Below are 27,467 nucleotides of genomic sequence, written 5' to 3'. Positions count from 1 at the left end.
AGGTTGCTAGAACTTTAGAAGCCAGAATTAAAATTCAAAACAACCTTGACAAATTGGAGAATTGGTCTGAAATTAACAAGATACAATTCAATACAGATAAGTGCAGAATACTTCACTTAGGAAGAATAAATTAAATGTACAACTAAAGAATAACTGGCTAGGCAGTAGTACTGCTGGAAAGGATCTGAGTTATAGTAGATCACAATTTGAATGAGTCAACAATTTATTGCAGTTGCGAAAAAAGCGAATATAATTCTGGGGTGTATTAAGACGCTTCTGTTATTTAAGACATGGGAGGTAATTGTCCTCTACTCAGCACTGGTGAGGCCTCAGCTGGAGTACTATGACAAGTTCTGGGCACCATACTTTAGAAAAGATGTGGACAAACTGGAGAGATTCCAGAGGAGAGCAACAAAAATCATAAGAGGTTTTAAAAAAAACCAAACAACCCCTGACATATGAGGAAAAGTTAAAAAACAGGGCATATAGAGTCTTGAGAAAGGAAGCCTGAGAGGAGGAAGGGGGGTCTTCAAATATGTTAAGGGCTGTTATAAAGAGAATTCATCAATTGTTTTCTGTGTCCACTGACCGTAGGACAAGTAGTAATGGAGCTTAAGCTTAAGCAAGGGAAAATTAAGTTAGAAAGTTTTTCCTAATATCTAACGATCAGGATAGGTAGGTACTGAAATAGGTTATCAATGGAGGTTTTTAAGAATAGTTTAGACCAGTGGTTCCCAAACTTGTTCCGTTGCTAGTGCAGGGAAAGCCCCTGGCAGGCCGGGTCGGTTTGTTTACCTGCTGCACGGCCAAGCCGCTGCTTCCAGCAGCTCCCATTGGCCCGGAGCAGTGAACCGCTGCCACTGGGAGCCGCAATCGGCTGAATTTGCGGATGCAGCAGGTACACAAAAGCGGCCCGGCCTGCCAGGGGCTTTCCCTGCACAAGCGGCGGAACAAGTATGGGAACCACTGGTTTAGACAAACACCTGTCAGGGAAGGTCTAGGTTTACTTGGTCCTGCCTCACTGCAGGGGGCTGAACTTGAAAACTTCTCAAGATCCCTTTCAGCCCTACATTTCTGTGATTCTATGGTATGTTGACATTAGGTTGACATCGAAGTTAATGCGCTACACTACCACTGGTGTGAGGAAGTTGAGAATCAGGGCCAGAATTTTTAAATGAATAGTCTGACATTTATCAAGTAATTTAACCATAATAGTTTATGAATAGTTTATGTATAAAAGTACAAATTTCAAGTTTGACTAAATCTGAGGGCCTGAATTTTATTTCAGTGCGTGAAGAATAAATGTGGGTGGGGAATGGTAGTTTCTAGGAAATACACATTTTGGGTAGTAGGTTTTCAATTTATATCTATTATTATGTATGTTTCTTATTGGCAGCTTGGCTGGTACTTTATTTTGTGTTTGTTGCTCATTTAGAATAACTTAGCAACAGGTGTTTGACAGTTGAACAGTTTAGGTTAAAACTGCTTTTTGAAGTAATTGTTTGAGAAGTGCACTTTCTACAGAGGCAGTGTTATTTAGTGGATATGTCACGAATCTGGAGGTGAGAAACATGGATTTTCTTCCTGGCTCTGCTACTGACTTCCTGCGTGACCTTGAAAAAACATTAATATTTCTTTTCCTCATCCCATCTGTAACTAAGAATAACACTATTTTAGTAAAGTGCATTGAGAACTACAGAGGAAAATGCTGTGAGATTATAAGTATTATATAGTATCAGAGGGGTAGCCGTGTTAGTCTGTAAAGAGCAACAGAGAATCCTGTGGCACCTTTAAGACTAACAGATGTATTGGAGCATAAGCTTTTGTGGGTGAATACACTTCGTCAGACGCATGTAATGGAAATTTCCAGAGGCAGGTATAACTATGCAGGCAAGAATCAGTCTGGAGATAACGAGGTTAGTTCAATCAGGGAGGGTGAGGTGCTGTACTAGCAGTTGAGGTGTGAACACCAAGGGAGGAGAAACTGCTTTTGTAGTTGGCTAGCCATTCACAGTCTTTGTTTAATCCTGATCTGATGGTGTCAAATTTGCAAATGAACTTGAGCTCAGCAGTTTCTCTTTGGAGTCTGGTCCTGAAGTTTTTTTGCTGTAAGATGGCTACCTTTACATCTGCTATTGTGTGGCCAGGGAGGTTAAAGTGTTCTCCTACAGGTTTTTGTATATTGCCATTCCTGTTATCTGACTTGTGTCCATTTATCCTCTTGCGTAGTGACTGTCCAGTTTGGCCAGACTCCAGACTCTGTACATAGCAGAGGGGCATTGCTGGTACATGATGGCATATATAACATTAGTGGACGTGCAGGTGAATGAACCGGTGATGTTGTAGCTGATCTGGTTAGGTCCTGTGATGGTGTTGCTGGTGTAGATATGTGGGCAGAGTTGGCATCAAGGTTTGTTGCACGGATTGGTTCCTGCGTTAGAGTTGTTATGGTGCGGTGTGTGGTTGCTGGTGAGAATATCCTTAAGGTTTGCGGGTTGTCTGTGGGCGAGGACTGGCCTGCTTCCTAAGGTCTGTGAAAGCGAGGGATCATTGTCCAGGATGGGTTGTAGATCACTGATGATGCATTGGAGAGGTTTAAGCTGAGGACTGTAGGTGATGGACCTGTGGAGTTCTGATGGTTTCTTTCTTGGGCTTGTCTTGAAGCAGGAGGCTTCTGGGTACACGTCTGGCTCTGTTGATTTGTTTCCTTATTTCCTTGTGTGGATATCGTAGTTTTGAGAATGCTTGGTGAAGATCTTGTAGGTGTTTGACAGTTGAACAGTTTAGGTTAAAACTGCTTTTTGAAGTAATTGTTTGAGAAGTGCACTTTCTACAGAGGCAGTGTTATTTAGTGGCTATGTCACGAACCTGTCTGAGGGGTTGGAGCAGATGCGGTTGTACCTCAGCACTTGGCTGTAGACGATGGATCGTGTGCTGTGTCTGGGGTGGAAGCTGGAGGCATGAAGGTAGGCATACCGGTCGGTGGGTTTTTGGTATAGAGTGGTGTTAACGTGACAATCACTTATTTGTACTGTGGTGTCTAGGAAGTGGACCTCCCGTGTAGATTGTTCCAGGCTGAGGTTGATGGTGGGGTGGAAGCTGTTGAAATCCAGGAAAAACATGACAGAGAGACGACAAAAAAAAAAAAAAAAAAAGTCACAAAACCCTGTTGTGTTAAGAATTTTTCATTGTTACTGGACAGAATAGATCCTCAAGAGGAGGTGAACCCACATTCTTGTTGGGTACTGAAATAATTTATCTTTTAAGGAGCCTGATCCTGCTGTCATTGAAGTCAGTGAGAGTCTTGCCATTAACTTCTATGGGAGCAGAAGCAGGCCCACTCTCTTAGCATTTTTCCATATGTCTTATCTGCATACATCTCAGTAAAAGGTTGCTAAATCTGTTCAAATATATTTAATGTAGTCAGCCTATGGGCAGTCCTCCTGATTTCTTTTAACCCAATGTGTGTCGGTGAGAGAGAGAGAGTTCTATACTAACATTTTTTTTCAAATCTTTAATTTTAAATGAATATACAGTATGTGTTCAGGGCAGGCCGAGCATCTTTTACAGAATTCTATCAGTTCACAAAACCAGAGTACAGCTTTTATTCTGCGGGTTTTAATTTGATTCAGACATCAACTCTTTTTAATGATGTACAATGCCCACAACAATTAGATAACCCAGAGATTTCAGCTCTGTCATTATAATTCTGTGCTTTCCTACGTGTTCGATATAACCTGCAGTGCCTTAGCTGACTGGTATGTTTGACTGCAGGAGCAGATCACAGAGGAAATCATGTAACTTTGCTATCCTGGTGTGTCAAGAATGTAATGATCTTGGCTAAGCTGTTTATGAATTATTTAGATATGAATGGGTGTTTTGAGGGCATATTGTACATAGTTACTTTCTGTATCTTTTGTTATCCTGATAGACTTTAGGCCTCCATTATTTAGATCTAACAAGAATAAAATACCACATGTGGAACACTGATCTTGCAGTCCTTAATCAGGCAACATTTTCATTTACAGGCAAGTCTCATCTTACGTGGGGGTTCCGTTCCGTGGTTAGCGTGTAAAGGGAAAACTGCGTGTAGTGAAACACTCATTGAGTTCAATGGCGGGCAGAATTGCCCGCACTACAGATGCAGTTTTTATATTGTTGTTTTTCGTTTTTTCCCCCGTTTTTGCCGACCGCGCAAAGCTGAATTCGCGCATGTTAAATGCGCCTAAGATGCGACTTGCCTGTATTTCATTAGACTAAGACTGGACTATAGGGATCAGGCCAAACATTTGATTCAGGCTTTCCCATCTGGCTCATTATATTTATGTTTGGGACCTAGCCAGCTCTTTATACCATTAGTGAGAATTGCAAACAGGAGTAGCGCTGATAGTGATTGTGCAGACAAACTAAAGTGGAGAGCTGGGATTTTGAAAGGGGAATACATGGTGTTAGAAAGAAGGTAGTAGGAAGAAGAATGATCTCACTGATTGCCATCCTGGGCAATGTATCATTGCCTCAAGGAAGTAAGAACTTGATTGGCTTGTACTTAACCTGCCTGATCTATTTATACTATTGCTTATGACAACCATGTTTTATTTCTTTTAAAAATATATATTTTATAAGACTATAAGGAAGCACTTTGCTTTCTGTGTATTTGTCTCTAATCCAGTTTTATATTTATAATAATTCCTTGGAAGCAACATCACCATGTTTTGCCCAGTGTTTTCTAGTTTCTTGTTTAATACTCAGTCTTCTGACAGTGATAAATAAAAACAACTTTTCCTGTCTGTCACCTGACTAAGGCCATTTTACAACAACGGTAATTAATATTAATATAGGTTTCAGAGTAGCAGCCGTGTTAGTCTGTATCCGCAAAAAGAACAGGAGTACTTGTGGCACCTTAGAGACTAACAAATTTATTAGAGCATAAGCTTTCGTGGACTACAGCCCACCGAAGAAGTGGGCTGTTGTCCACGAAAGCTTATGCTCTAATAAATTTGTTAGTCTCTAAGGTGCCACAAGTACTCCTGTTCTTTTTGCTAATATTAATATAGGCATACTTTAATGTTGTAGCCTCTTTGTATTTTATAAGGTGCTGTGCTTGAAAATACCCATACCAAAGGCAGGAGTAGCAAGGTACTTCAGGTAAACTCAAGAAGGTTTGTTTTTTGTAATCACAAGATTAGGACTTTCATTTGCATCATCTTCCATTTTTGCACATACAGGATTACTAGTCTTCCTTTCTACCTTCCCTTCTTTACGCACCTACATAGGCAAAGTGAGTGCACAAGCATTATTGCCTTATGCATCTATTTAGGGCCCACGAGTGCACTAGCAAATGATGTGTGGTGTCTTCTCCTGCAACACCAGGGTTTTTCTTTTCTGAATACATCTGGAAACCTGTCTGCACTGGATGCATCTGCAGTTGTCTGTGTTGCTTCTTGCATATTGATAGGATTTGACCATTGAAGTCTTGTATTCCAAGCAAAAATCCACATAATTTTATGTCATCTTGTTTGCTATTGCTCTCACCTTTCCCTTTGTCCTTGATACCGACGGCCTGGTTGTCTTTTATAGTAAGGTTTGTTTTACGCTGCCCTCGCAAACATGTTGGCATTGTCAGAGCAATATAAAGGGTAGAGTTGGCTGGAACATGAACTTTATTCCTTTTAATAAATTATTTTTTGGACTGTCAAAAACAAAATAAAAAAACTAAAATGTTTCATTTTTCATATTTTTGGGTTTTTAAAAAAATCCCAAATACTTTCATTTTTTCATTGAAAATGAAAAAAGTGACAAATTTCAGTTTTGATTAAACCACATTTTCCAACAAATTGTAATTGGAAAAGTTTTAACCAAATCTAGTTAGGGAGTCTTAGCAGAACTGAAAGTTGTGTCCTCAAAAACAAAGTGGCCATCAATGATCTTTATTTTTCACTATTCTAGATGGCATTATTTTTGTAATCATAGGAATGCAGGGCTGGAAGGGATCTCAAGAGGTAATCTAGTCTGTCCCCCATACTGAGCAATACCAAGTATTCCTAGACCATCCTTGACACGTGTTTGTCCAACCTGTTCTTAAAAACCTCCAAGAATGGGGATTCCAGAGAAAGGTTAACTGTTTTTTCAAGATCACACAGCAAGTCAGTGGCAGAGACAGGAAGAAAACCCATGTCCCTCAGCAATCAGGTTTGTGCCATCTCCACGAGCTATAGAAAGTGCACTTCTCAAACAATTACTTCAGAAAGTGGTTCTGTTCAACTGCCAAACACCTATTGCTAAATTATTTTAAATGAGCAACAGGGACAAAATAAAATACCAGCCCAGCTGCCAATAAGAAACATACATAATAGCTGATATAAATTGGAAATCTACTACCCAAAATGCAAATTGGACATTGTAGGTCTGAATAAAGACTGGGAGTGGATGAGTCACTACAAAAACTAATTTCCCCTTGCTGATACTCACACGTTCTTGTCAACTGTTTGAAATGGGCCACCTTGATTACATTGAACTCATTAGCACTACAAAAGTGATTTTTCCTCCCTTCTTGTCACCTGTTGAGAATAGCCCACTTCTACCTTAATTGAATTGGCTCGTTAGCACTGACACCCTCCCCACTTGGTAAGGCAACTCCCATCTTTTCATATGCTTTGTATTTATACCTCTCTACTGTATTTTCCACTCCATGCATCTGTTGAAGTGGGTTTTAGCCCACGAAAACTTATGCCCAAATAAATTTGTTAGTCTCTAAGGTGCCACAAGGACTCCTTGTTGTTTTTGCTGAAACAGACTAACCCGGCTACCACTCTGAAACCTACCCAAAATATGTATTTCCTAGAAGCTACCATTCCCTACCCACGTTTATTCTTCATGCATTGAAATAAAATTCAGGCTCTCAGGTTTAGTCAAACTTGAAATTTGTACTTCATAAACTATTACATTTAAATTACTTGATAAATGTCAGACTGTTCATTTAAAAATACTGGCCCTGATTCTCAACTTCCTGACACCAGTGGCAGTGTAGTGCATTGACTTCAATGGATGTCTAAGCACACTATAGAATCACAGATATGTAGGGTGGAAAGGGACCTCGGGACGTTTTCGCGTCTAGCCCCCTGCAGTGAGGCCAGACAAAGTAAACCTAGACCTTCCCTGACAGGTGTTTGTCCAACCTGTTCTTAAAAACGTCCAATGGTGAGGATTCCACAACCTTCCTTGGAAACCTATTCCAGTACTTAACACCTCGATGGTTAGAAAGCTTTTATCTCCCTTGCTTCAGAATATGCTGATTACTTCTTGTCTGACCTGTGACTATCGAGAACAATTGATCACCATCCTTTTTTACATATGGTAAAACACCATCCTTAACATACTTGAAAACCGTTATTGGGTCCCCTCACAGCTTCTTTTCTCAAGACTAAACATGTCCAGTTTTTTAAACCTTTCCTCATAGGTCAGGTTTTTATAAACCTTTTATTATTTTTGTTGCTCTCCTCTGGATTCTTTCCGGTTTGTCCACATCTTTTCAAAAGTGTGGTGCCCAGAATTGGACATAGTACTCAGCTGAGGCCTCACCAGTGCCAACTAGAGTGGGACAATTACCTCCTGTGTCTTACATGTTGACATTCTTGTTAATACACCCCAGAATACTAGCCTATTTTGCAACCGAATTACATTGTTAACTGGTATTCAGTTTGTGGTACACTATAAGCTCCAGGTCCTTTTCAGCCGTACTACTATCTAGCTAGTTGTTCCCCATTTTGTATTTGTGCATTTGATTTTTCCTTATCTTCATTTCATCTTGTTGATTTCAGACCAATTCTCCAATTTATTAAGGTCATTTTGAATTCTTATCCTGTCATCCAGTGTGCTTGCAACCCCTCCCAGCTTGGTGTCATCTGCAAATGTTATAAGTGTACTTTCTACTCCATTATCCAAGTCATTAATGAAAATATTGAAGAGCACTGGACCATGCAAGACCCTTGCGGGACTCCATAAGATAAATCCTCCCAGTTTGACAACAAACTATTCATAACTACCTTGAGTATTTTCTTTCAACCTGTTATGCACCCATCGTATAATAATTTTATCTAGACCACATTTCCCTAGTTTGCTTATGAGAATATTATTTAGGACTGATACAAAATGCAAGTTGTAATTTTCTCTTTGTTTTTGCATCTTTGTGTTACTCCCTTTATTCTGTTATTCTGTTATCATTCTAACTGTATTTTGCATTATAGCAACTCTTAGTATTCTTACTAATTTTTTCAATAGAGTTAATCCACATTAACGTTAATGGCTTTAGTGGATGATCTTTGAATTAAACAGCTGTCAAAATTTGTATATGGCAATGTAATCTTCCAGAAGTGATCTCATAGTTTCGGTAAAGTTAAAATATTTATTAACTCCAGCATTAAGCTAGACTATATATGGGTGCAAGTGCAATGAGGATAAAGCTCTGTTCATGGATTCTCATGGCTAGAGTTTATATCGGGATATTTTTGTCACTAAATCATATTGTTCTGTTGTACAGTTCAAACAATGTTTATCTCCACTAGTCTTCACATTAAAGTCCTCAAAATGTCTCTTACATTAAATGGCACATTTGCTTTATAATATTATCTAGCTCCACTCCGATCAGAAGGAATGGTAACTGTCTTTGCAAGCTCTAGTTCACATTTATGAGAGCTCGTGTTTAATTCAATGACATTTGATCTGTATTTTAGTTCTAAAGTGTGCATTATGTGGAAAGGATATTTTCACAAATGAAACAGATAAGTTTCCTTATAATTTTAATCTCTCTTTAATATGGAGTATATTTGTGTTTTTCTTAAAGGTAATCTTATTATGAAAAAATAAAACAGATTTATATTTTCCTGTGCTTGAAACTCTTTTCCTGTAACTGCTGCACTATTCAAATAATGAATTTCTACCTGGAGATAAATCTCTATGAATGTCATTACTCGACAAATCTATTTTTCTCTCACAATTGTTACAGCTTGAATGCTGACCTTTGTGTTGGAAGAAAATTCTGTTTGTTGTTCAGCAGAATTGCTTGAGTGTATACAGTGTTTGTTTCTATGCCAAATGTTTTTTCAAGGGACACTGCCAAGTAGTTGGAGCTTAAAATGAGTGTGTTTAAGTTTTGCAATGTTAAAGGTGTTTGATACAAAATATTGTTTTTTATTGTACTATTCCCATTCAGTGTTGCAAATCCCAACACTTGAGTCCCGTGCTAGTGCTGATAAATCATTAAGTGAAAGGGGCTATAAAGAGACCCGTCTTGCTTTACTTATCTCATTGAGTCAAATGGAAAACATAAGTAAACAAACAGCATACATGGAAAAGAGTGTTTTTTTTCAGAAAGACAGTCTCTGCTATGAAATGCTTACATCTAAACAACTGAGCATACTGGTGTTTCCAATTCTCATGCGTTTATTGCAATTCTTGTGATATTTCATGTTTTTCATAAAGTTACAGCTCCTGGAGTCATGTGATGGATGATAATCTTAGGGTGTTTTTTTTGTTTTGTTTTTTTGTTTCCTGGTGACGCGGGGAAGGGAAAAGCTTGAAAACATGAACCCTAAAGACTCAGAAACTGAATGCAAATTACCCCCCCCCACACGCTTTGTTATTTTAAGAACATCTGATGATTTTGGGAGGCCAAACTCATCACTTTTTTTAGTGCTTGGGATTGGCAGTACTGCCACACTAGGTGCTGTGCACCTCCTGGGAGAGGCTGAGTGCCCTCCATTATGTTAAAGTTAACACCATCTCCTGACATGACATCATATTTCAAGTCCCTTCTTTCATTCTGTCCTCGTATACCTCCCTCTCCCAGAGCATTTATATATCCGAGAGCCAAAGGGAAAAATTAGCAGCCAGTCAATGAGCCCCAAAACTGTCTGGAAGAGAAACGTGCTTCATTGTTCTCCTACTCCCATGTGATGTAGGGGACGGAGAGCATTCTCCTACTGCTGAGATTCTGCTGCTGTTTCCTCCTTCCCTTCTCCCTGCCAGAAGGTGGTGGAAGTGGGTACGCAGGGCACAGAGAGCCGCATCTGGTAGAAAAGACTACCTTTTTGCAGCTACTTCAAAACAAAATACACCTCTACCCCGATATAATGCGACCCGATATAACACGAATTCGGATATAACGCGGTAAAGCAGCGCTCCGGGGGCGGGGTGGGGCTGCGCACTCTGGTGGATCAAAGCAAGTTCGATATAACGTGGTTTCACCAATAACGCGGTAAGATTTTTTGGCTCCCGAGGACAGCGTTATATGGGGTAGAGGTGTATATATTCTAATATACCGATAAAATGAGCAGGGTTTTCAGCTGTAGTGGTTAGTTGTACATGTCAGCTCATTCAGTTTGTGTTTATAGTGTTGGAAATAACTGTTGCAATTTTAGCCCAGGGAAGGACTAGTTGTATTTGTGAAGGACCCTGTTGTGTCATTTTTCTGTGTCTAACAGATTGTAGACTCTTAAGGGCAAGGACTCTGATGATTTCTGTGTCTTGTACAGCACTGAGCAACATACAAATAATTAATAACAACACAGCCAAAATATTAAAATCTGTTTTATGAAAAGTGATACATGCTGTACACTAAGGGAAATACTCTCCCAGATTATGTACAGCTGAGTAGGAGCATCAACTGTCCCTTTTTGTGTGTTTTTTTTTAACCTTGAACTTGTGTAGCTGTTTTTGAAGATATAAAATATTCTCCTTAAGTTATGCTTCTAGAGTGCTTTTTCTAATGTGTGTTATATAAACTTCCTTGCAAGGAGAAATGTCAGGTATGTTACCTGAGATCCTGATGATCAAATAAATCAAGGCTAAAATGTTCTTTAGAGAAGAGAGATTGACATAATTGAGCAGGGTTATGTCATTAGTAATGCTGCTGTCACATGTGTATGCATGCTGTGAAGTGGTTATGCAGTCTAAATAGGCAAGAAACGGGGGGAGAGAGGAATAAGAGGATGCAGGATATGAAAATGTTACTGTCAGATAAAATCTGTGCCATTGTTATAAGAGGCAAATTAATTATGTAATATAAATAAATAACAATTAAAGTGTTCAGTGGATAAGCAAGGCAAGAGAGTGTATAGTGGACTGATAGGAAAATACAAAATTCTGACAATGTAAGTTTCATCATCTTGTGATGGTGTTTTTTTTTTTTTTTTTAAACAATAATGTTCATATTGAAAAATTGCATGCATGGATCAGGGGTAGTCCTCTGACAGCCTTTTCCAGATTTACTCCCTTTGCCCGATCTTCAGGATCTAATAATATGAAGGAAGAACATCAAGGAGGCCTACATGCAATTTCCCTCATTTTCCATAACGCTGTTCCTGAACTGATCCAGAGAAGTTGTTACAGGATGGCACAAGATACTTTCTCTCGCCCCACCCCTCCAGGCCCAGGAGCAAAGAACCAAACCCAAATCTTGAACTGGGATGCATCCCATAGTGGTGTGTTATTGCATGATCTGTAGACTACCAGCCTGATTTTTAGTATACCTTTTTTTATACTTTTCTATTAATGCTGAACAGTGTTAGCCTTCTCTGCCCATTTGTGGCTTCTGGGCTTTCAAGAGAAGTCTTTATCCCATCCATGATGTGCTGTTGCTCAGTTGTAAAGTTCCTTACTGGGAAGTCCCCTGCATACCTGGGGAAAATTGGAAAGCTGCCCCCCTCCCCCTCCCGAGATGTTCCAGTTGGGAGATGAAAAGCTGTATTGTTAAGCTAGCAATGAAGACAAACTTCAACATTTCTTCATTTATATAACTTACATTTTATTTTCCCTTTTTTCTCTAAGTGGGGCAACAGCTCAGCACTTCCACTGCATCTTGGATATTCCCAAAGTTGGAAATAATCCTAGAAGCTACTATACTGTTATCGTCAAAATAGAACAAGGTTTATTGTTTGCTTTGTTTTGAACAAACAATTGGGCAGTATGAAGAATTGGACAATAGTAATAAGCAAACTACTAAAACGATTAGGGTTTTTAATTTCACTGTTAGATACAAATTGCAGAAATGCCTTTGATAGCTTCAGTCCATTTTCTGGGAGTGAAAACAGTATGTGAATTTGCAAATGCATTAAACTTTATTTTTAAGTGAAATTTTGTGTCAGAATCCTATGGTACATGTCAATGTGTAACCTAGTGTAGAATCAGAACTAATAGTTTGGAAGTTAGAACAACAAATATCGGAAAGAATCAATATTCAAACTTAATTCAGTTTTTAATGTCAGAAGATAACCTTCTCACCGATCTAAATTGTAATTACTTCTACACATTTAGACATGCTCTTTCTGGCTGTTTTTCATTCTCTTCCATGAGATGTGCCAGAAATTGGCTGAGAAATACTGCGTGCAAAATATAATTTCTGCTATGCCCAGTCTGCGCATTGACGCCACACAACTAGACGTAACTGAAAAATACTGTATGAAGAACCAGACTCCTGCTTTTTCTGGCTATGATGTTTTATCATCCTAGAAATAGATTGTGTCAATAAATATTGGCTGCTAATCACAAATTCCCCTTTGTGGACTTAGCCAAGCATTTTTCAGGTGGCAATTTCTAAATTGTGCTACCTCCACCTTTTTTGTTTGTTTGTTTTGTTTTGTTTTACTGCTTTGCTTTGTGACCACAGTTAAAGTTAGGATGCCCTTATAGAAGTAAAGCACTGCTAGAGTCTGTCACGTGAAGTGTTTCTATTGCATGTCTTGCAATGGTGGAATGAAACAGTATGCAGAACATGCTGTGCTCCAGAACTGTAGTTATTGCACTGTCTATACTGTAATACTCCTCTTCATTTGCCTTTTCGGGGAGGGGGAGAGGAGAGGAGAGCGTATCATATTCTCATTATAGCATTTACATTGTTTTTTCTATTTCTCACTTCACTCCATTAATTTCTTTAAAGCAGTGGTTTGTGGACAACCGATGGTCAGCAGTGCATTGCTAGATGGTCCATAGGCCTTCTTTCTCTCACATTGGTTGAAGAGTCTGTCTTCAAGTGGTGATGCTATCTGATAGTTTTAGCGCAGTACAGGACTCTTTAAGGTTTGTTTAACACAAAGAAATGCTACTCTGTATGTTGTATGGGTGTTTTGTCTTTTCTGTGCTGTGTTTCTTTGGTATAAATTCAGACAATCAATTTATAGACAGCACCAATGTTTGTAGATGTCAAGGCCAGGAGGGACCCACTGTGATAATCTAGTTTAGTATAACACAGGCCATAGAACTTTCCCAAAAGAATTCCTAGAGCATATCTAGGAAGAGCAGCAAACACTAAAAGATAGAGACAAATGCAAAGTGACATGAACAGATTGGAATGCAGAGACTGTGAAGATGTAGCGGGGCGGCCTGGCTTCCAGGCGCCCCAGGAAGGGATGAGCCAGAAAAGCCGCCAGAGTGGGCGGAGCCACCGCGGCCTGTCCCCGCCCCCCGGAAGTCAAGGGGCGGGACAGGAAGTATAAAGGCCAGGCCCCAGCGCTCAGTAGCTGGCCGGCAGCGGGAGAGGACAGACGCTGGTGCCCGAGCTCCCGCGGACCTGAGCCTGCCGAGAGCCCGGTATCCAGAGGAGGACTGGCCGAGCCTGTCGAGAGCCCGGTATCCAGAGGAGGACTGGCCGAGCCGGCCGAGAGCCCGGTATCTTGAGGAGGACTGGCCGAGCCAGCCGAGAGCCCGGTACCTTGAGGAGGACTGGCCGAGCCTGCCGAGAGCCCGGTATCCTGAGGAGCAGTCTGAGCTTCCCCCCGCCGAGGGCCCAGAGGGAGCGACAGACCTACCTGGTGCTCGGGGCCCGGAGGAGCCCATGATCTGTGACCCAGCAGACGGAACTCAGGAGGAGCAGGTACCCATGGAGGAGGAGATGGGAAGTGGCCCGGGGATAGCAGACCCCGAACCCATGTCAGTGTGTTGCGGTCAGGATCCCCACTGACTGCGCGGCAGATGGACTGCTGCGGATAGGGCCCCGGGCTGGAACACAGTGGAGTGGGTGGGCCTGTGTTCCCCCCCTGCCACCCCGCGCCGGGTGGCAGTCTCTCCTCCTCCTTGTCCAAGGGGCCTGGGCCCCTGACAGACTATCCGTTGGCTGCCCTGCCCTGACCTAGGGCCTGGGCTAACCCAAACTGACCCAGCCCCTGCTACAAGGCCTGGGCCACTGACTGACTATTGGTTTGCTGCCCCGCCCTGACCCAGGGCCGGAGCTACTAATTGTGTGCTCAGCCCCTGCATAAGGGCCTGAGCCCTGAACTGTCAATTGTGTGCTCAGCCCCTGCACAAAGGGCCTGAGCCCAGAACTGTTAATTGGCCGCTCAGCCCCTGCACAAAGGGCCTGAGCCCAGAACTGTTAATTGGCCGCTCAGCCCCTGCACAAAGGGCCTGAGCCCAGAACTGTTAATTGGCCGCTCAGCCCCTGCACAAAGGGCCTGAGCCCAGAACTGTTAATTGTCTGCTCAGCCCCTACCCAAAGCTCGGGGCCCTGAACTGTTATTCGCTTTGTAGCGGGGCGGCCTGGCTTTCAGGCGCCCCAGGAAGGAACGAGCCCCACCCCGGAACTACTACAGAGGAGTATTGATTAAATATGAAGACCAACATCCTGGTAGAGGAAATAAACAGCACATAGATACAAAATGGGGGAAACATAACCAAGCAGCTGGGACACCATAATAACACCCAGATACCATGGTGATGAACATAGTATAAAAATTCAGGAAGACAGAGTACATATCTCATTAGAGCAAGATTATTTTCATATTGTTGCCTTAAGAGCATTTTAATTTTACCCTCATGTAATCAAGCACCATAGTTACCTCAGGGAAAGGATGGAACTGGAATTGATGGAGGGGAAGAGAGGTTGGAGAGTATGTGGCACTTGACTGCCTAGATTCATGGATTTTAAGGCCAGAGGGACCATTAGGATCATCTAGTACAGTGGTTCTCAGCTAGGAGTACTCTTACCCCTGGGGGTATGCAGAGGTCTTATAGGGGGTACATCAACTCATCTAGATATTTACCTAGTTTTACAACAGGCTACGTAAAAAGCATTAGCAAAATCAGTACAAACTCAAATTTTTATACAGACAATGACTTGTTTATACTGCTCTATGTACTATATACTGAAGTGTAAGTACAATATTTATATTCCAATTGATTTATTTTATAATTATACGGTAAAATGAGAAAGTAAGCAATTTTTCAGTAATAGTGTGCTGTGACATTTTTATGTCTGATTTTGTAAGCAAGTAGTTTTTAAGTGAGGTATAACTTGGGGGTATGCAAGACAAATCAGGCTCCTGAAAGGGGTACAGTAGTCTGGAAAGGTTGAGAGCCACTGATCTAGTCTGACCTCCTGCATAACACAGGCCACAGAACCTCATTTAGTAATTCTTGCATCAAGTCCATAACTTTTGTTTGAGCTATAATGTGTATCTTTTAGTATCCAGTGTCAATTTACTTCTTAACCTTCACTGAAATGCCTTTTTATCAGTACTACTCTCATCAGTTCACAACACTATGGCTTCAACAGCAGGGGGAATATTTTCACTTCAGCAGTGGAAGAACATCGATGTCACAATACACAACTAAATTATCAGTGCTCAGGGTGGATTTGATTTAAATCAGATTTATTTAAATCATGATTTACATCACTAGTCAGGAAGACTCGATTTAATCATGGTTTTCTACATAAAAGTGCATTCTTGTTGGTTGTCATAACCTTAATACGTATTCTTCACAACTCCGAGATGTAGGTTTAATTTTTAGAAGGTACACACTATACATTTTTAAATGGTGATTTATTTTGAAAACTTTTCAGATTAGTTTTACAGCTATATCAGAAAATGAATGATTGTTTGGTTATTTCATTTACCTTTGGTAAATGAAGCAGATATTTATGAAGTCATTGGGAGGTGAACTATCTCCAATTCAACAAGTTAATCATTAATATTTGGAGGATTTTTTTGCCATGCTATATTAGGAGGAGAACATCACGAGACAGACATTTAAATTGTTTTATTTAACTAAAACAACAATGTTAAGTATTCTGGATTTTTTTTCTTCAACAGCAAACATATAATATTTTAACAAAACAAGCATATGTTCCTTGTTTCTCACATTTATCTCCAGACCTCTTCTCCTTGTCCAGATCTATTCCGTCCCCAACAATCTTCTATTCACTGAACTTTTTGAAACTTTGCACTTTTAGAGAGAGGTAAGGGATTGACTGATTGACTCTGTGTACACAAATTTGTAGAGGGACAATAGAGTTGAGGTCTGTTATTTCTCGCCTCTCTCTCTATATTTATTTATTTATTTTCTGTATTTATTTATTTAAAAACATGTTTGCTGTTAACAAGCATGTTACCTCTGGAGACACAAATCCAGTTTGAGAACTACAAAACTAAGCATCTCTGATGGTATCTTCTAGACTGAGCACTGAGTCCCATTGGGTGGATAGAAAGATTAACCTAAATAATCTATACAGAAGCCTGTGGAACCCCATAAAATTGGGTCCCTAATCCATGAACTATTGGAACTCACTCACAAAACTTTTCTTAAACATTACATTAATATATTGTCTCATACTATAGAATTAGAATCTATAATCCCTATTCCATTATGAGATATATTAGAGCTACAATGAATCTTAATTAAAACTATATTTAGATATGGTTTTTCCTCGAGAAGCATTTTATCAAAAAAATCCAAATTTATTTATTTATCTTAAATCATTGATTTTTATCCACCCCATCAGTGTTCCTTTTTAGATTGATATGAATGAGCCCGGCACTTAAAGCATAGAGCTAAACGTGATTGGACTCACATCTGCCATTAGTTTTTGCTTTCTAATTACTGGATCAATTATTAACTTTCTAAAGACAATGTCACAATAGTATTTAGTTAGATCCAACATTAAAATCTGCTTTATTTATTAAAATCAAATCAAATCTTCAACTCCTTAATAAGATAGCTTGAGAAAGGAAGTTAATTTATTTTATACTGTATTGACATTGTTCCTTGCTAGGCGGCTTGTACTTAGAGAATAGAAAACACTTGGTCATACATAGATTGTTAATATTTAATTTCATGATGATGATGATTTTGTTAAAAGACTTAAGTGGTCAGTGTGATCAAACCTGAGTTTCACTAGTGTTTTAAGGAATAAGTAATTGAAGGTATGGCACTTAACTAGCGTCATTACAATTTGCTATTAAGTCAAACCATTCTTCCTTCAAAAACTAGTGCTATTGTTATAGTTTATAAATGCTTAATAAAATTAGCTTAAGTAAAACTACCATTGTTGTTATTGGACTGAAAACTGCAGAGACGTACTAAAGCTGCGGTGGAGCCCGCCATGCTTATCCTTGCCTCACTGCTACAGAGGCCCCTCTGTAGAATGGGCACTGTACAGAAATTTGGGTGCAGTTACAGGGGAGGGTTTAGTTAAGGCAGACCCCTCACATCCAAAGTAATATATCAAAAGCAATGCATGCAGACTATGCCTCTAGAATAGGGGACTGTATTCTGGAAAGTAGCGATTCTGGCATGGTGAATAAGCAGCTCGACTATCAGGTCCCAGTCCTTAGCTGTGTCAAAAAGAGCTAATGTGATCTTTGGATATATAAATGGGAGTAGTGAACAGGAGCAGAGAGGTGAACAGCATTGGTGAGACTGATACTGGAATGCTGCATACAGTTCTCGTGTCCACATTTTAAAAAGGATTTGGAAAAACTGGAGAAGGTGAAGAAAAGATCTACAAAAATGGTCTGAGGCTGAAGGAAATGCCTTGAGCCTTAAAGAACTCAGTCTGTTTGTCTTATCAAAAAGAAGATTGAACAGGTACTGACCATTGCTGCCTCAGAGTTCCTCTCCTTCCGTGACGATGACCTTTTGAGGTATAGTATGATGACCTTATGAAGCAACAGGCAAAGACTAGCTTTGTTGGAGAGAGAACTTTCACTGGAACTGGTCCAAGCCTATGGCATTCATAGCCAGACAGAATAAGAGAGATCCCCACTCATTGCATTCCTAGCCAAATGTAAAACCCATCTCTTTGGCTTGTGGCAACCCTTTTCAACAAATGAGCATTCTCACGCGTTGTCTTTAAAAAAGCCCAACAAAGCTGTTAAGCTTGTTCCTGCTACCGGGGCTGGAAGAAAGATGTTTCTTCTTACTTTTCATGAAAGGTGCTCAGATAACAAAGGTCGGCAATTTAAAAAAACCTAGATTGCCTGCTAACCCTTCTTACTTGCGTCTTCTCCCTTGATATCAAACAACAACAAAATAAGGCTGCTGGTCCCATATGGAGCCCACGGCACTTCAGTGGGGCTCTCCAGGGATGCAACAGTCAACTTACATATAGCAAATTGTGGGATCAAGGCATTAAATATTTTGAAGTACCTTGTTCCCAGCACTATGCTTTCCCAACCCCCCAATACCGTCCTCTGGTTTGTAAGTAGAACTGGGTGAATGCTGCAAAAAATATAATAAAATATTAATTTGACTTTTCAAGCACATTTGCTTTGATTTGGTGTTTATTTTTTTGTGCCTGTGTAACCTACCAGTGTTTCCAACATGGAAGGAAGCAAACTACTGGAGGCAAAATTACACACATTTATTTTAAAAATTGAGAAAGTAACTTTGACATGAAGAGTTTAGGGCTTCTGTGGGGAAAGTGTGCTGTGCTGGGAATTATTATCATTGTCTTCCCTTTCCTTGTCAAACTTTGCTGTTAATGTTGGGGTACATGAAAGAAGTGAGTTGGTGTTCCAAGTGCCAGCAGAGTGTAGGTAGGGATCTAGTATTAATTCTGTTTTCAAGCTGCACTTCCTAATATTCTTAAAAGCATTTTGACAAGAGAATTAATACTTATTAATAACTGGCAGCTAGTGCAAAGATTAAAAAAAAAAAGGAGGGTAAAAACCTTGCTTGAAAGAATTTAAAAGGGAGCAATTGTAATTGACTGTGGTTTGAAGCAGGTAAGAGACTATACCTATGGTAGTAGGTAAGAGGATATTGCTATGATGTAGAAGCAACTGTATATACCAGGGGTGGCCAGAAGTTAATATGCGTCTCTTTGCATAGGCACTGACTCCACGGCTGGAGCTACAGGTGCCAACTTTCCAATGTGCTGGGGGGTGCTCACGGCTCAACCCCTAGCTGTGCCACAGCCCTGCCCCCACTCCACTCCACCCCTTCCCAACCCCTCCCCTGAGCCTGCCATGCCCTCGCTCCTCCTCCTCCTCCACAGAGCCTCCTGAACACCACGAAACAGCTGAGGGGGAGGTGCTGATCGGCGGGGCTGCCAGTGGGCAGGAGGCACTGGGAGCGGGGGGTGGGGAGCTGATGGGGGGCTGCTGACGTATTACTGTGGCTCTTTGGCAATGTACATTGGTAAATTCTGGCTCCTTCTCAGGCTCAGGTTGGCCACCCCTGGTATACACCATAGAATTATTACTCTCATCTGTATTAATAAAGGTAAATTGGAATGTAAATGAGGATAAAGGATTTAATCCCTCCCAGACACATTTAATAAGAAATGGAGGGCCAGTGAGACAATCTGAGAGGAGAGGGATATGGTATTCCTCACTGGGGCAAGCACTGGTGCCAGCATTGAATGACCAAAGAGGAACACCAGAAATCTCTTTGGAGGAAGAGCACTTAGAGTGTGCACATTGCATTGTGGTGAAAGACGGAAACAAATGCATATATATAAATTAAGCTAAACGTTGTCCCTTTTTAGTCATGCTATTTCCATGTATTTAAAAGAAATTAGCATTTTGATCAGTTAAATTAACTGATTTGTGGAAGCACTAGATTCAGCGGGTAGACATGAAGGGCACTGAAAACTATTTAAATTTTCCAGACCTCTTTGTACAAGAATAATTTCAGCACCTGAATTTCCAACATAATTTCATAGAAACATTAAAATTGCCATACTATAGCATACCAGTGGTCCATCTATTGCAGTATCCCACTCTAAAAGTGGTCAGTTTCAGTAGTTCCACAAGAAGATGGAAGAAACCTTATACTGAATCTTCCATAATTGTCCTTCCTAATGCCTTCAATTAGTGGTCAGTTTATTCTCTGAATTACAGAGTTTTATAACTACATTTTAAAATGCTCTAGTTAAGTAACTATGGATGTTCACATTAGCCATGTAAATGTCAAATTGGTTTTTGAACTTACTAAGCTCTTGGGCTCAATGCCATCTTGTGCCAGTGAGTGCAACAGTCTTGCCCTACCTCCAATTATTTTCACTCCCCGTTGTAGGATACCTGTTATTTATGCTGTATCTGTTTAGAGATAGGAGCACTTTCATTTTTTTTCTTTTTAATGAAGTTGTTCATATCCAGCTTGCATAACTTGCATGCTTTTATACAACAGCATTTTATTTTTCGTATACAAAGAAAAGGACAGAAGTGGTGGAGCAGAGGAATGGGTTTGTTGGAATCATTTGTGTTTCTATATGTATGCAGAAAACTGAGTTGGAGATTCAGAAGTGCCCTGTAAAATCTAAAAGAGTGGGGTGGGTGTAATAGTTACTGAGCATGCTTACTAGCATTCCTTAAAGTAATATAGAAAATCTCCATTATGGCAAGCAGTTCTGTATGTCTGATGTATCCTCAGTCTTCAGAGCTGGGCCAGGACTCTAGGTTTATAGGTTTCAATGCCATGTTTACCCCTTGTTCCTCACATTGTGGTGTGGTTTTGGTTTTGCTCTTTGTTTTAGTTTTAAGATTGCAAGCTCTTTCGGGCAGGGACCATATCTTCATAAATATTTATACAGTGCTTGAGACAATGGGGATTCAGTTGTGACTGGGGTTGCCAGGCTCTATGATGATAATAATAATAATAAAGTTGGATATAGTGTTTAGGTGTTTTGATTATTTGGAATGTCTGCAAGGTTGTTGCATGCACCTACAACCTGCATTTAATGGGCTCACAAATATTTTTTAACTAATAATCTTAGTTTTGGTGTATGTGGGTGGGAATTACCTGTTTCTGTGATAAAACCTTTGTGAGCCATTCTTTTTCTCTTCATGCAGACCATTGGAACGTTCCAGTGAAGATGTAGATATTATATTCACCCGACTGAAAGAAGTGAAAGCTTTTGAGAAATTTCATCCAAACCTTCTCCAGCAGATATGTCTCTGTGGATACTATGAAAATCTGGAAAAGGGAATCACATGTAAGTTGTTTCATAATATATTAGACCAGGATTCCCTTCTAGGGACAGATAAGGCAACAGTATATATGGGGAATCCTGTTGAAGAAATCTACATTGCTGGGACAGAGTTGACTGAACTTCTATATGACATAATGCAGTTCTACTCTGAGTCCCTGGAGGCAGTGTTCCCTAGTGGATAGAACATTGGACCAGGACTCTGCCACTGGTTGGCTGGGTGGCCTTGAGCAAGTCCTGTCTCCTTCTGATGTCTCCATTACCCTGTCTGTAATTGGGGATAATGATGCTTACCTCCTTTGTAAAGTGCTTTGAGATGTACGGATGAAAGGCAGTGCATAACAGCTATGTATTAGTATGTGACCTGTAGTCTCCCTTGTTAATACAGAAGCCTTCAATCTTGCAGCAAGTTGCCAATGCAGCATTAGCTTGCGCAGACTTTTAGAACAGAAAAGATGCCACAAAAATACCAAAACAGCAAGCAGTAAAAATAAGTTATTTGTCTAAAATTACTTTCAGAGAATTACATATCCGATAGATTTATAATGTGTACACAGTATGAACACCATTTAAAGTAGGCATTAACACAAAAATGGTGATCTGTGCTACAGAAATTATTCACACAAACATTGACCTATTGCTTTTGCAGGCTTGTGTGCCTTTGCTTGGTCTTTTACAGTCATAAGATGGATTTTTTGTGTTTTGTTTTTGGTATACATCTAGTTAATGTATGTAGACCCATTCTAAAGCACACATCAATATAGTACATACATCCTCTATATTTTACTTTAATATTAAATAGCATGAAATAAAGTTGATTCTCAGCATAAACTTTATTAAAGCACAAGAGGAATCCACAAAAGTAGCATTGTAGATAAATATTTTAACAGTCTTTTCTGAAACAAAGTTATAGGGACCATCCCCAGAAAGAGAGAAGTGAATTATCTCCTTGTATTTCTCCTGATAAGGGTATTTTCTAAATATCTTTGGTTTCTATTCTCTATTATTTTTCCTGATGGGAATCAGATAATAGTAGCAACATAACAAAGACGTGTGGATCTCACTGTAATATAAAGTTCCATTTAGGAATGGTTAATAAAGGGTTAGCAAATGATCAATAGATGTTATAAGCATATTACAGATATAAATAGCATGTGTTATAAATTATTATACGCCATGGTTATAAGCAACCTGCTGATCTGTTGGACTGTATAACTATCTAAAAAAATTGATTAAGCATTTATTAAACATCTGTTAATAATTTATTAACCTTTTATAAAAATAATTTTCATATAAAGTGTGACTGATGAGGGAAGTCAATAAATATTTCAAATTTCAGAGGCACCATGGTAAACGCAAGTTCAGAGGACCTTTTTATTAACTAGGATAGCAGAAAAAAGAAAAGCAAACAAGAAAGGTGGCCTGAAATATTGCTATCTATTTTCATTTGTACTGTGATTCTATGTATGGATACCCTAAAGCTGGTATGCTGCGGTTTCACTGGGTATCTTAGCAGATAGATAAATAATCCGATATGGTATGGCGATCCTATGGTGCTAGCAGTCTGTACAGTAATACATCAACATGAAAACAACGTTTGTCAGCATTGTTAGATATGTTTACAATAACAGTGTTTATTTACAATATTTCATCTTTCTAGTATTTCGTCAGGGTGATATCGGAACAAATTGGTATGCTGTTTTGGCAGGATCACTGGATGTTAAAGTTTCTGATACGAGCAACTACCAGGTAAAAATACAACTGTTCTTTAAAACAACCCAGTTGCATGGCACAAAGAAATATTACAAACTACATAAAAGGGCTAGATGAAAATGGTCTGCATAGTGTCAATACTTTGCTCTTTTGTCCATCATAAGCATGCTGGTGTTAGCCGCGTTTTCTTCTGTTTAAATTTACTTTTTGTCTTTTTGCTCCTATAAAAGGCAACCCATGTTCTTGATTTAGGGGAACTGAAATTTAATAATCTGAAAGAGGATCTGGATCTGAATGTAAAATAGGAATCACCAGTCTGTCATATTGTGGGTTCGCATGAAGTGCAGCTCAAGGTCTAACTTTTTGAATTGAATTCCATGGAAAAAATGTATTTTTGTCCTTTACTTAAGAGGTTTAAACTGAAGCCCCAGCCATTGCATTTTGCTGATCCTGACTGTCAGGAAGCAAGGCCAGCAGAGCCGCACCCTAATGAGCACAGCTGGCCTGTAGTAGGCTGCCTGATTGGTTGGAAGAGTCAGCAGACCAGCTCTTAAGCCTAGCAGCAGTTTAGTGGCTGCTCAAAGCATTTGCCCATGGCTGTGCTAGCAAGTCTGCTTGCTCACAGCCGTGTTCCTGCTTTATTCCAGCTTTGATTTAGTTTTTCCTTGGATCCAGTCTTGCTCCTGCCTTGGTCTTAGCATTGCCCCTGCTTTACCTTGCTCCAAGTAACCTGGTCTTAACCTAGGGTTACCATACGTCCGGATTTTCCCGGACATGTCCGGCTTTTTGGGCTCCAAATCCCCGTCCGGGGGGAAATCCCAAAAAGCCAGACATGTCCGGGAAGATCAGGACATGTGGGCGGCGGTGCTGGGCCGGGGGCGCCCAGCGCCGGCGGGGCAGAGCGCCGGCGCTGCCGGGGGCCGCCGGGGCCGAGCGCCGCCGGGGCCGAGCGCCGCCGGGGGCCGGGGAGCCGGGGAGACCGAGCGCCGGCACTGCCGGGAGCCGGCGGGGCAGAGCGCCGGCCGGCGCTGCCGGGGGACCGGGAGCCGGCGGGGCTGAGCGCCGGCGCTGCCGGGGGCTGGCGGGGCCGAGCGCCGGCGCTGCCGGGGAGCCGGGGGCACCGAGCGCCGGCGCTGCCGGGGGCCGGCGGGGCAGAGCGCCGGCCGGCGCTGCCGGGGGACCGGGAGCCGGCGGGGCAGAGTGCCGGCCAGCGCTGCCGGGGGCACCGAGCGCCGGCGGGGCAGAGTGCCGGCGCTGCCGGGGGCCGCCGGGGGCGAGCGCCGCCGGGGCCGAGCGCCGCCGGGGGCCGGGGAGCCGGGGAGACCGAGCGCCGGCACTGCCGGGAGCCGGCGGGGCAGAGCGCCGGCCGGCGCTGCCGGGGGACCGGGAGCCGGCGGGGCCGAGCGCCGGCGCTGCCGGGGGCTGGCGGGGCCGAGCGCCGGCGCTGCCGGGGAGCCGGGGGCACCGAGCGCCGGCGCTGCCGGGGGGCGGCGGGGCAGAGCGCCGGCCGGCGCTGCCGGGGGACCAGGAGCCGGCGGGGCAGAGTGCCGGCCAGCGCTGCCGGGGGCACCGAGCGCCGGCGGGGCAGAGTGCCGGCGCTGCCGGGGGCACCAAGTGCCGGCGCTGCCAGGGGCCGGCGGGGCAGAGCGCCGGCCGGCGCTGCCGGGGAGCCGGGGGCACCGAGCGCCGGCGCTACCGGGGGCCGGCGGGGCAGAGCGCCGGCCGGCGCTGCCAGGGGCACCGAGCACCGGCCGGCGCTGCCGGGGGACCGGGGGCACCGAGCGCCAGCGCTGCCGGGGGGGCTGAGCGCTGGCCGGCGCTGCCGGGGACCGGGAGCGCCGAGAGCCAGCGGGGCCACGGGGTGCTCGGCAGGGGGTCCAGGGGGTGCTGAGGGGGCCGGGGGGCCGGCGGGGCTGGGGGATGCTCAGCCGGGGGGCCGAAGGGGCCAGGGGGTGCTCGGCCGGGGGCCGGCCCAGGCTGGAAACGCGGGGGGGGGGCAGCCTGGGCCGCTCCTCCTCCCCCCACACTCCCCCTTACCTGCTTCAGGCTTCCCGCGAATCAAATGTTCGCAGGAAGCAGGGGAGGGGGCGGAGTTGGGGCGGGGACTTTGGAGAAGGGGCGGAGTTGGAGCGTGGGCGTGGGCGGGGCTGGGGGTGGGTCCGGGGTCCGGTGGAGTGTCCTCCTTTTGGAGGCTTGAAATATGGTAACCCTACTTAACCCTCAGCTTGGGTTGCCAACTTTCTGATTTGCAGAAAACCGAATACCCTTGCCCTACCCCTGCCCTGAGGCCCTGCCCCCTGCTCACTCCATCCCCCCACCCTCGTTGCTCACTCTCTCCCACCCTTGCTCACTAGCTCATTTTCACTGACAGGAGGCTGGGGTGCAGGAGGGGGCGAGGGCTCCATCTGGAGGTGTGGGCTCCAGGCTGGGGCCAGGGATGAGGGGTTTGGAGTGTAGGAGGGGGCTCAAGGCTGGGGCAGGGAGTTGGGGTGTGGGCTGTGGACTGGGGGTGCGGGCTCTGGGGTGGGTCCAGAAATGAGGGGTTCAGGGTGTGGGAGGGGGCTCAGGGCTGGGGCAGGGGTTGGGGTGCATGCTCCAGGAGGGAGTTTGGGTATGGAAGGAGGCTCAGGATTGGAGTTTGGAAGGGGGCTCAGGGCTGGGGCAGGGAGTTGGGGTGTGGGCTCTGGGTGGCGCTTACCTCAAGTGCTTATCTCAGGTGGTGGGAAGCGGCGACATGTTCCTCTGACTCCTAGGCGCAGGGGTGGCCAGGGGTCTCCGCACGCTGCCCCTGTCCGCAAGCACCACCCCCGCAGCTTCCATTGGCTGCAGTTCCTGGTTGGCTGCAGCGGTCGGCTCTGCGTGGCTCCCGGAAGCGGCCGGCATGTCCCATTGGCTCCCAGGCACAGGAGCGGCCAGGGTGGCTCTGCGTGCTGTCCCAGGCACAGGAGCGGCCAGGGTGGCTCTGCGTGCTGTCCCAGGCACAGGCGCTGCCTTGAGCCCTGGCTCCGCAGCTCCCACTGGCCGGGAACTGTGGCTAATGGGAGCTGTGGGGGCAGTGCCTGCGGACGGGGCAGCATGCGGAGACCCCTAGCCGCTCCTGTGCCTAGGAGCCAGTGGAACGTGCTGGCCGACTCCAGGAGCCACGCAGAACCGTCTGCTGCGGCAAACTGGACTTTTAGTGGCCCATTCAGCTGTGCTGACCAGAGCTGCCAGGGTCCTTTTTTGACTGGGCGTTCCGGTTGAAAACCGGACGCCTGGCGATGCTACCCTCAGCTCTGATTCCAGACTTCTGTCTCTGGCTCTGGCATCTGACCTCTGACTCTGACCATGGGCTCTGATTCCTGGCTACCGATTCGAGTGGTCCTGACTCCAGCTCCATCTGCTAGACATGACCACCCATGTGTCTGGTCTCTGACACTAATAGCACACTGCAGCCTTCACTGTAAGATGAGAAAGGTAGTGTAATAACATCAAAGTATTAAGACTGCTGGTGTGCTAGGCCAGGCATCAAGAAATAATGTATGTGCAAGACATGGAGAGAGGAGAAGCAGTAAAACACTAGGTAAACTTAGTAAATTCTCAATAACTTGGCACTCCTGGAAATTGCAAAATCTAAAGTTTATATTAAACACATAAAGGGGACCTTTTCTTCCAGAGTGTAATCAACACATTGAATTCTCTGCCTGAGGAGATACTGGAAAAAGCCACATATAGAGCTTATTTGTATTTGTTTTTTGGATTTGTTGCTCCTTTGTAGATACACTGACATAGAGACACTACACCAGTGTAACAAGTTCCTTGAGCCTGTGTAGCTTTCCCCAGTTTGAAACCCATCTGAAACCAGTTCAGGTCACTTTTTGCAGCAATGTGTCATGTACTCTAGACGTTTGCACCAATATAGCTACATCAGTGTAGCTACACTAGTGTAAAAATTTTAGTGTAAACAAGCCTGTGAGAGCTGGGATTCAAGAAAAAAAAAATCACCTGACAGTTACCTCCATATTTCCATATTCAATATAAAAGTGACAAATCTAGAAACAGCTTTTCTTTCACTATTTTTAGTAACTTCTTAACTGTACGGAGTATAGAATGAGAGGGAGAACAATTAGCCTAATTTGAGCAAGTTGCTGCTCGGCTCGATCGGCAGCAGTATTCTCATAATATAGAATGATAATGTGCTCCTAGCTGTCCCCTTTCCGTGCACCTCTAGTGGATGCCCAGGTAAAAAAGATCAGTTTATACTTCCCAAAAGATGAGATTACTCCCAGTGTTGAGGACAAAATTTCTTATCCTCTCAGTAAAATATTGAAAGATGGATCTGAACCAGAATCTTAGATACAGACACACTTTAAATGTGGACTCCGAATGTTCTGGCTCAATCTTATCTGTAGTGCCAATACCACTTAGGATGGTACCACCTGAAAAATTCAGGATTTTAAAAATCTAATGAAAGTAATATTCCTGTGCATTCTAGCTGACTGGCTTCCCCTATCAAGACAATCAAATGGCAGATACTAGTAAACTTACATGATGCACTTATGATTTGGGATTATGT

At 43.1% G+C, this 27,467-nt stretch overlaps 1 protein-coding gene across 2 annotated transcripts in view; it reads left to right on the top strand.

Annotated features, from left to right (window-relative positions):
• RAPGEF4 (Rap guanine nucleotide exchange factor 4) overlaps positions 1 to 27,467 on the top strand; it is a 223,578-nt gene that overhangs the window by 4,157 nt on the left and 191,954 nt on the right. For both annotated transcript variants that reach the window (XM_054044610.1, XM_054044609.1), the window contains exons 2-3: positions 21,063 to 21,205; positions 22,860 to 22,948. In XM_054044610.1, coding sequence (XP_053900585.1) covers positions 21,063 to 21,205; positions 22,860 to 22,948 — 232 coding nt within the window. The remainder of the gene's footprint in view (positions 1 to 21,062; positions 21,206 to 22,859; positions 22,949 to 27,467) is intronic.

Source organism: Malaclemys terrapin, chromosome 11, assembly GCF_027887155.1.
Source record: "Malaclemys terrapin pileata isolate rMalTer1 chromosome 11, rMalTer1.hap1, whole genome shotgun sequence".
In the NCBI taxonomy this organism is placed as follows: Eukaryota; Metazoa; Chordata; order Testudines; family Emydidae; genus Malaclemys; species Malaclemys terrapin.
Note: the sequence above shows the minus strand (reverse complement) of the source record. Positions and strands in the feature narration are given on the sequence as shown.